The sequence below is a fragment of the Haplochromis burtoni genome, unplaced genomic scaffold (genome assembly GCF_018398535.1).
Source record: "Haplochromis burtoni strain Fernald_Lab_line unplaced genomic scaffold, NCSU_Asbu1 Contig_83, whole genome shotgun sequence".
NCBI lineage: Eukaryota > Metazoa > Chordata > Actinopteri > Cichliformes > Cichlidae > Haplochromis > Haplochromis burtoni.
In genome coordinates, this window is record NW_024582444.1 from 379,587 (window position 1) to 390,370 (window position 10,784).

At 38.1% G+C, this 10,784-nt stretch overlaps 1 protein-coding gene across 1 annotated transcript in view; it reads right to left on the bottom strand.

Moving 5' to 3' along the window:
* Window positions 1-307: 307 nt before the first annotated feature.
* Window positions 308-10,784, bottom strand: part of rad50 (RAD50 homolog, double strand break repair protein) — a 31,068-nt gene continuing 20,591 nt past the window's right edge. The window contains exons 25-28 of the mRNA XM_005926403.3: window positions 2,185-2,270; window positions 1,935-2,077; window positions 1,649-1,782; window positions 308-1,095 (exon numbers count right to left, since the gene is read on the bottom strand). Coding sequence (XP_005926465.1) covers window positions 909-1,095; window positions 1,649-1,782; window positions 1,935-2,077; window positions 2,185-2,270 — 550 coding nt within the window. The 3' untranslated portion in view covers window positions 308-908. The remainder of the gene's footprint in view (window positions 1,096-1,648; window positions 1,783-1,934; window positions 2,078-2,184; window positions 2,271-10,784) is intronic.

The following is a 10,784-nucleotide window of genomic DNA, read 5'->3' on the forward strand; positions in this document are numbered from 1 at the left end:
TTTGCCCACGCCTTATCACATTTGCCAATTGCAAGAAAAAAAAAAATTTACGAATTGTGTGACAAAATTCTTGATTAAGTTGTGGTCAATGAGCAACTTTGAGATAAAGGTGCTGTGTTTCTCTGAAATAAATCTACAGCAATTAAATAATCTTACCTTTGATTTGGGGTGTGATAATAGGTTAATAACTTTGGTTTCCACTGAATGTTCTGTAATTTTATTCTCAGCTAATGACAAATGTACACCAGCTAAGTTTTTCAAGTTGAATATTCCATTCATCACAATCTGATATGTGACTTATGTGTTCTTTAGGGGTTTTTTTTTTTTTTTTTTTTTAGCTATATATGAATTTCAATGTGTAATTTCCCCCTATTTTTTTAAGCAAAGCATGTGCTGTTGCTGAAAATGCCATCTGATGGCTGCTGGTCACTAGTCAGAGCAGTATTTCAATAAATATGTAGAAAAGTTTCGACAGTTTTTAGCAGTTTTATTTTTCCCCCAAAACAAATCCAAACAGCTCTTTTCCTCATGCTGGATTCCAGCACAACAAGCAAATTCTTCATGGATTAGAATCAAGCTTTTTGTCCTTAAATATTTCTGATGTTAACAGAAGCCTATTGCTTTTGTTTTGGCACTTCTTCTAACAGTTTCTTAAGGATAATTACGGTTATAATACGTTTATATAAGGTTATTGACGACTGACTTCAAAAACAAACACTATCAACCAAACATGCCTTTGCATATCAGTTAAATTATAGTCAGTTATTAAACAAATGATGTGCGAATGAGTTTTCTTCATGCCTCCTGAAAAGCAAACCTGAACGTGGTCTTTGCCCAAATAAAATCAAAGCAAAGAGATAAAGCATTAGTTTACATTTCCAAAGCAGCTTTTCGAATCACTTCAGTGCTCAGTGAAGATAGGATGAGAGGGAATTGATGCTGCACTTTGTGATTTCAGAGTTCTGATCCTGGTTCTTACGGATACGATAGAAATGTTCAATGTAGCTGGATCGCCCGAGCAGCTCCACAAAGTCCTCGTCGTGAGTGATGATCAGCAGCTGGAAGTTGCGCTGGCGAGAGCGACTCTTAATGATTCTGAAGAAAACAGCAGGAGATAAAGAGTTACATCCCACTGCAAGGAAGACAGTGGCTGCCAAGGTATACAACTAGAAGTCTGTGTTTAATGTTTTGACAGGTTGGATGCTGGTTTCTCTGTCCGATACATTACACGGTCTGCTCCAGTAAAGCCAAAATAGTTCAACTTTTACAGAGGAATGGGCAAATGACAACCTTTACATCCTGTAACACTTCACTGGGCACTGTGTAGGGACAAAGTATGAAGCTTGAAGGATAGCACCAATCTACATTCAAACAGAGGAGTCTGTTTTTTAGTACTGCAATACTACTTTAATGACAGCTTTTAAGCCCAAGTGAGGTTCCAGATGTGATGAGGCGGCTTATAAATGGGACCGAGCACATTTGACATTCCCTAAGTGTGTACTTTGACACTTTGCTACTTAAACTATTTAAAGGATTTGGTTTTGGGGCTAAAGAGACAGCTGTCAGTTAATGTTAGGAGCTGTTGCATCCTATTAATGAGGGTTTTCACGGGTATAGCAGTAAGAATACTGAATCCGTATATACGCACTCTACAAGGGCATGTGCCAGTGACTCGATGTTCTCTCGGTCCAGGTTGGTTGTGGGCTCATCCAGAGCTAGGATCCCACAGTTCAGACAGAACGTCTCTGCCAGAGCTAGACGGATTATCAGCGATGCCAGTACCTAGACACACACAATCATATTTTTAAAGAGGAAGACAACAAAATGGTCACATCATGTTTGATTCACTGAGAAGTTTGACCTTTTTACTGCATGTCACATGCAGGTTTCATGCGATGTAATCACAAAACCGAAAAAAAAAATCATTTTTTTACCTTTTGGCCAGCGCTGCAGCGTCCTCTCATATCCAGAGCTGTGTCTCCTTTCACCATAACTACTCTGTAGTTGTAAACCCTCCGCCTCACTCCAGCAGATGAATTCTCATCCACATCAGATCTGATCTCCACATACTCAATATCTGGAGAGAGAAGAGAATAGATAAATGACAGTAAGGAGGGGGAAAAACAGTATTTCTGAAAATACCACAAATTAATAATAGCGCTCTCTTGTTAATGTGAGACACACCTTGACCCCTGTAGGTGCTGCGCCATAGGTCTCGTATGATCTTATTGATTTCATCCATCTTCATACTGTGGAATTTCATGATGGTTCTGTGGAAAACAAATAAAATTAAAAATTAATATACTGCTCAAAAAATTAAAGGAAAGGATCACAATGGGGAAAGAAATATTATACTGGATATATCTACTGATATGGACGTTATGGGAGTAGTTAGTATTGGCACCACATGCCTGCCTGACAATGTCAGGGCTCCTAATGAGATGACAGATGATGTCCTGGGGGACAGATGATGACCAGATCTGGACCAGGGCATCGCTGAGCTCCTGGACAGTATGAGGTGCAACCTGGTGGGGTTGGAAACACAATGTCCCAGATGTGTTTTTCTGATTTAGGTCAGACGAGTGTGGAGGCCAGTCAGTGGTATCAATTGTTTCACTCTCCAGGAACTCCCTACATACTCTGGCTACATGAGGGCAGGCATTGTTGTGTACAAGGAGCAAACGAGGACCCATTGCACCAGCGTAGCGTCTGACAATGGGTCCAAGGATTTCATCCCGGTGCCTCATGACAGTCAGGCGGCCGTTGCCTAGCCTGTAGAGGTCAGTGCATCCCTCCATGGATATGGCTCCACAGATCATCACTGACCCACCACTAAACTGAACAGTGTGACAGGGACCATAATGTTCTCCATGGCTTCTCCAGACCTTTTCACATTATCAAATGTGTTTAGGGTGAACCAGCTCTCATTTTGAAAAGCACAGGGTGTCAGTGGTCGAACTATCAGTTCTGATATTCTGTGCCAAATGCCATTCACACCTAACAGTGCCCGGCAGTGAGCACACTAGAGTAGGCCCACTAAAGGATGCCGGGCCCTCAATCCACCCTGATTGTTTGTTCAGAAGCACTCACACGAGTGGCCTGCCAGAGTTCATTTTGTAGGATTCTGGCAGTGCTCATCTGGTTCCTCTTTGCACAAAAGTAGCAGATTATGATTCTACTGATGTGTTAAGAACCTCTAACAGCCCTGTCCAGCTGTCCTGGAGTAATTACCTGTCTCCTGGAATTACCTTCATGCTTTAGATATTGTCCTGGAAGACACAGGAAATCTTCTTACAATGGCAACGACTGATGTGCCATCCTGGAGGAGTTGGGTCAATATCCCAAAGTTTATTTGGCTTGATGCTATACTCTGATTAAAAAGTGTTCTTTTAATTTTTGAGCAATATATAAAGGATAAACCTAATTAAAGATAGATGTGTTTATCTACCAAAAAGCCACTTCTACTAGACATTGCTGCATGGGACATCTAAGTTTATTGAAGTGCTATTTCCCTATTCGCAATCAAGTAAAAAGGTTATAACAGGTCACATCCTACCATTATGTGTGAGGTAGTTATTAAGCAATCCCCGTGTCTGCACATCTCCAGATATTTATCATTTATTCGACAGTGGATAAATGCGAAAAAACCCCCAACGTTTGCACAAAATTGAAACATTCAAAAAATAAGCATCTGATCAACTGATTACAAAAAATGAAAAACAACAGCAACGTTTTTTTTAATCTTTCAATAAATGTATCTATAATATTGACAGGATATGAAATCATACATAAGATACGCGCTCAGCTGGATTTTTTTTCACTTTCCGGAATACCAAGAAACTTTTGGTCTATAATCTAACAAACTGATTAGAAACATGAAATGTGGTTTGCAAAAAAAAACACCTAGCGATAACAGTACAACTAACGGTATGTCTTCTGTAGCCCATATATAGTGAATAAACCATAAAGTAAAAATAGAGATAGTAGGGCAAGTATCCGCCTGTCCAACCTATTACATCTTCTTTACAGAACTTCTCATGCAACAAAAGGAAGGTGTGACTAATGACTTCCATTATGTGAAGGTGGTGTAATATTTGTCCCTTTAAAAAGTAATCCCATTTTGAGTTTTATTATCTTGTAATATAATAATACAGCATTTCTTTATATGAAAATACTGCATTAGCATTAGGTAACATTTAGTCTCAAGATGTCTACTAATATCCTAGAATATAACAGAAGTAAGGCAGGGCACTGTCTATCATCCATTGACTTTAGTAGGCTGACTTAATCACACTAGGTTTCAAAAGTTCAGGATGTTTAGTGCAGAATTCTGCATTTTCTTGATGAACTTTGCTATAGAAATACTAAAACTGTTGTATTGTGATGATCTTCCAGTTCAGAAAAAAATCCTAAAGGTTGATTCTGTTCACCTAGATTGCCTAGATTGCCAGGCCTCTGGAGAACATAAGAGGCCTGGCAATAAGACATGTCGAGGAGGTAATTTAGCCATTTGAATCAGCTGTGTTGGTTCGAGAACACATCTAAAACCTGCAGGACACCGGCGCTTGAGTGACGAAACATTTCAGTGGGAGAAATGTTTCGTCATTCATCCAAGTGACATCATCAGTATCAGTTCTCCCACTGAAAACGCTACGTCTAAGACGAACAGAATCAACCTTTTGGGATTTACTTACCTGGATGATTGAGCATGCATCAAGACTTTTACAACAAAATGTTATTAAGTATTCTTTGTAGAACAGAACCTATTGCACATATAGGAGAAACATGAAGAAAAGGCTTTACATTACGCCACTGTCAGTGCGCCCCAGGGCGGCTGTGGCTACATTGTCGCTTGCCATCACCAGTCTCTGAATGTGTGTGTGAATGGGCGGATGACTGAACGTGTAAAGCGCTTTGGGGTCCTTAGGGACTAAGTAAAGCGCAATACAAATACAGGCCATTTACCATTACATTGCTTCAATACAGGCATGTTTTCAGGGTTGGCAGCAGAGCATAAACTGGACAGACAACCAACTTTGACCAGGGGGGCATTCAACTCAAGTCACACTGCTAAAAACCCTTGCTATGCATATTTACAACAATATACACACAGTAAGTTCATAGAAGACTGTAGCCATTATTCTATGAATTTCTATGTATAAAAAGTGCCAAAATATCTGCCTTGGATTGCAGGAGAAAAAGAGGAGAGACATTTTCTCCAAGTCCAGAAGTGGACCAATCAACTCCCTGCACACTATGATAATGCAGTGATAGTGACTGTGAGCCCACAATATCCTCAACACATTCAATTAGTTTTGCAATTTTGAAGTAGGACCATGATTTAAAACTCGCTGCATAAGCTGAAGAACGACCTCATTTTAATTTGAGATACGTGAGGGGTACTTCCCAAAATCTGACGTGCATAGACTCGTCTGTTTAATGTCCGTCTCAATCAGGCTGAGTAACATGAGTTCTGCACACGCACTAAATTACTGTTGTGTATCATATAGACGCAGCAGAAGAGGTAATTGTTGTCACTCAGATCTCCTGAGACTTTGCTTTGGTAATGTAAAATGACATTCTGCACTCTCATTGGTAATCACTTCAAAAAGGGTTAAAGATCATTAGTGGTTACTTCACCCCCTTTCACTGGAAGTTGCTGACTCTCATTATACGGTAGCTGCAAGTCATTTCCTTTGTTGACGAACGTTTACATTCACAAATCTACAGAGCCCGCTCTACATCTGTGACCCAGTAAACCTGGTATCTCTTAGAGATGCCCTCGCTTTCCCAGATGTGTTTAAATACTGCTTGCAATGTATTCAAAACTGACGATCTAAGTTGAAAAGTATGAAGCGAGATGGGTCTGAAGGAATCAGATTTCCTTCTTATACAATGACTCACGCTCCTGTACCGACATTTACAAATTTAAATTATACTTGGATAACTTTTCGCTTTTAATGATTGCTAAAAGTTAGAGTGTGAGGCTTGAACTTTCATGGACTTCTGAAGAAGGGCATGAAAGAAAATGTTTAAGAACCGCTGAGCCAACACATATAGACTGTTATTTTGACCAGAATACAATGAAAGCTATGCTGACTCTTCAATAATTAGCAAACACAAACTCTTTAACTTTGACTTTCAACTACCTTCATTTTATTGAAAGTCACATTATCAGTGACTTCTAGCTTTTGCTCAGTTCTGCACAGACAATTTTTGCACACTGATTCATTTTTTTGCGTCCAAATCAAAACATCTTACCATAGAAACCATTTTCTCTGTATTCAAATAGAAACTGTGACCTGGATGTAATGTCTGATGGAAGGCTCTATGCCTTGCTTGCAATCTTGATAACACTGCAGGCTGTCATGCCTTTTCTAACCCACACTTATGGGTAAATGATGCTTCTGCTCTCTTCAGATACCGTACTCAGATGGTATCAGTGATGGTGAGCTCACACATCCTTACCAAGGCCTTTTATCCTTATTAAGTGTCTCTCAGAGTATCCTGATCTCCAAGAATAAACAGTTTGCAAACATGAATATATTTTTAATAGAAAGAAAGGATAATTAAAAAAAAAAGCCTGATACATTGACAAATAAACGTAACCTTCAGGTGCTTTTGATTTGCTATAACACAGTTGCATTTAAATAGAAAAGCCAGACATATCTGTACAACATTTGGCAAGGGCCTCACTGTGTACAATGTCATGCTTTGCTACCTTGCTGATAAATTTTCAATTATTTGCACATTTCAATCATGAAAATCAGCACTGCAAATGCTGAAGCCACATAAAAATGATGGCATTGATAGTTATGCGGTGATACAAAATAGGAAGTGAACTCTCTGCTCTATGAGATGTTTTTTTTTCTGTGCTTGGAAGGCTTGCATGTCGAGCAGGATATTTTTCACCACAATAGCAAATTTAGGTTAATCTAATAAGTAAGTTTAAGTAAGTAAGTCTAAGTCTTTTTTTAGGTCATTTAAAACCTGTTGGAAAAAAACGTCATCATTAGATAAGACTTCTTTTGAACCTTCAGAGTAAATGGATTAGCAGAAAATACTAGTGATTCATCTACTATCCATTAACTGCTTAGTATGCAGCACTAAAACAGACATGTACAATCTTTGTTTTTTGCATTAATTCTTGATAAGATCTTACTTCGCCATTACTCAAGTCACAGGTATTTAACTGTGCTTAACACAAAAATAATACACACGTTAAATATTTTGTGCACTCTGAGAAAAATAAGTCAACTCTTGTATCTCAACAGTATTCCTACTAGACTCTGGCTGGGCCACTCTGAAAGATGGATTCTGCTGTCTTTCCTTTTATGTTTACATTCACTGTCCTGCTGCATTACCCAGCTTGAGATAGTAAACCTAACATTATGTTTTAGGATTTTAGGCGGTCATTTCAAAAAGCATAAATAGTGGTGAGTGCTCTTTGGAAGTAAATCAAAATCAGTTCTATTAATCCAGAAAAAAAACCCTGCCCTGGTAGTGGTAGATGCACATCAGGTATAAAGCTACACAGTTAATAACTCTGTTGTGACCTGCCACATTTATTCCGGTACAGCTTTAACTCTTGCTGTGGGGGGTTGATCTAATCGTTTTTATACTGTAACAGTTTCTGTGGGGGGTTGTTTTTGAGTTTTATAGTCATCTTTGCTTCAAAGTCTTTACACAATGACGTATGAGAAAAAATGGAAGCATAACTCGGCATTAAGTCGAGATGCTTTTCAAAACACTCGGAAAAAACAGGCTCTGCAATTATTTAGCATTTGTTCCTGAAAAGTTATTCAAACGATTAACTATGGATTTAAATTCTGTTTATTTTTTTCATCAATCTTACAATCCATTAGGATACAGTAAACTGGAAAGGTGAGAAAGTAAGTGTATTGTGAAAGTTCACAATATGCCAGGTCTGGGGTATCAGATACAATTTGTTATGGGAGCTTACTTAAGGTTAGCCATGTAATTGAAGATAACATAGAATAACACATAACTGAAGATAACACAGAAAGATAATATATCATCTTAGCACCCTAACGTAAACTACCTATATCTGTAATAATCTATGGGCCTACAATTAAAAGTCAAAAGCCTGTATTGGCTTCTATTTATAAAAGGCTTTAGCGACCTGAACTCAAAACAAGTGCTCGCATCTGCACTCTGCACACGCAAACATGCTTTCAAACTGCTGACTGCACCGAATAGTTGAACTCTTTGCACACAACAAAGTGTACTGTTTCATACCTAACTCTAAGTTAGAAAAAGTTTTTTCGCCATGAAATGTAGTGGGGGATGAGTATATGCAAGCAGAACATATAGGTCAAGAGCCAGATAATTCCGAAAACTTAACTTTTGCAAGTGTTGCATTATGTAAATCAGGCTGCTAATTAGTCTGCAAATTGTAATTAAGCATTATTAGGCAGGTCAATATATATATTTTTCTAAAGATAAAAAGCATGCAGTAGCAAAGTGTCAGAACTAAAAACCAATGACCTTTCATTGAAACTGACGAAACATTATTAAAGTTTAAAATAAAATGTGCAAATGATTCATAGCTGTAGTTTATGAATGCAGTCACATAGAGTCTTGAAAAAAGTTATCCCAAGATAAATTAACAGCATTATAAAGGCAACTATAAAAATAGACGAAGAAGTTGAGCAGCAAAACTAGCTTTTTTAATATATTAATTTAAAACTAATCTGCTTTTTGGAATCCATAGAATCTGTTTAGTTACTCAAGAGCCTGGTACTTCACATGAAAGACATGACTCATTTTCAAATTATTTTATTTATAGAATGACTAAAGGCCACCTACTTCGTGCAAGACTGTGAAGTAATCTTTTTTTTTTCCCTTCACTGAGGCGTCAACAAGACCACCACAGGAGGCAATACGTTCAGTCAACGTCAAAAAACAGAGGTTATCTGGACAAGCTGATGTAACACATCAAGTGGAAAACTGCCCTGTGATCTAGTTGAAATTCTTGGAAGCACCATCCTCTGGGGTAAAGCGAGCCCTGCTTGTTATTAATAGGCTGTACAATTAGACATTTTGCTTCCCACAATTAAATGAGCATGATCAAATAATATTTCAAATGTGTGCTATGCCAACAAAGCGCAAAGCAAAAGCACTCAAGCGCTCTTCAAATCACCGCTTGATGGCGTGCCAATCACAGCTGTTTGCTGGCCTGTGAGACATGATGCTTCCTGAATGCACTTGACTGAAGTGATATACTACGGATAACAGACCTGCATATCTGCACATCTATTGAGCCCACAAAGACGCACTGAAATCACCAACACAAGTGCATTCCATTTGGCATGCTGTCCACTAAGCAAAAGAAGTACTTTCAGACCTCACAGAAATGATCAACCCCATGGACAAAATATAATGTGATTATTTTTCCAAAGTCCCAACAGCTGTCATGTATGCAAAACAAGGCAGATGAAAAAGAGAAGGATCTCTCAGTTGTAGCTTTGCTACAAGTTTTATTCACATCCATCATAAAGCAAACTTTAAAGCTTGCTTCTAGGAAAGGCAAACAAAATAAACACCTTATTTGACTGCAAAGATTAATTAACAGGAATGCAACACAATGTAAAAGTGTAAGCAATGCCCTGTTGATTTAATTTAGTTAGAATTCTTTTAAAACATTTTTCTTCCAAAAATTTTGATGAATTTAGGTTAATAAGGAATACTTAGATAAAGATTTTTCCAAAACAGTAAAAAAAGATAAAGTTAATAAAAACGTCACTATGCAATACCAGTTAAACTGTATCAGATTTCAGCCTGCACTCGGCCACCAACTCAAAGTACTGGAAGACACTGACATCACTTCCCACCCTGTCAATGCTGCTGACGTTCCAGCTATGAAGCTAAAAACTCTGCGGTAGTTCTGGTGACCTAAATTCAAAGAGCCTCATCAGGAAGACAAGCACAAGATGTGTCATTACAGTAAAACTACAAAAGCTTTTTAGGACAGAAGACGTGCATAAAACTTACCAATATTTCTTCATGTAGGCAGGAAAGTGGTAATATTTACACATGTATACATTTTTTGAGCTGTGTAAAAATATAAATCAGAATACTATGTATAAATTTGTGATTACATCAACTAGGATTGGTAAGATTGACTTTGCACGCCCTTAGATGAAATCGTGACATGTTTTAATTTAATCTGGATGACCTGCTCTACATTTGCTATGTCAGATACCAACTTATACAACCAGTCAAAAGTTTGGACACATGTCATTTTATCGTTTTTTTTCTTATTTTCATGACTATTTACATTGTAGATTCTCACTGAAGGCATCAAAACTACGAATGAACACATAGAATTATGAAGTAAACAAAAAGTGTGAAAACATGCTCAATATTTTAGATTCTTCAAAACAGCCACCCTTTGATTGCTGCTCTGCACACTCTTGGGATTCTCTCCATGACTTTCATGAGGTAGTCACCTGAAATGGTTTTCCAACAGTCTTTAAGGAGTTCCTAGACATGCTGAGCACTTGTTGACCCTTTTGCCTTCACTCTGCAGTCCATCTCATCCCAACTAGTTTTACTAGTGTGAACTAGTTTTGTCGTAGCATTTGATGGTTTTTGTGACTACACTTGGGGACACATTCAAAGTTTTAGCAATTCCCTGGACTGACTGACCTTCAGTTTTTAAAAGTAATGATGGGCAGTAGGGCTGGGCCATATTATACCGTTCACGGTAATACCGGTATAATGTTAGACAATGATAGGAAAATGAAATATCGCGATAGAAT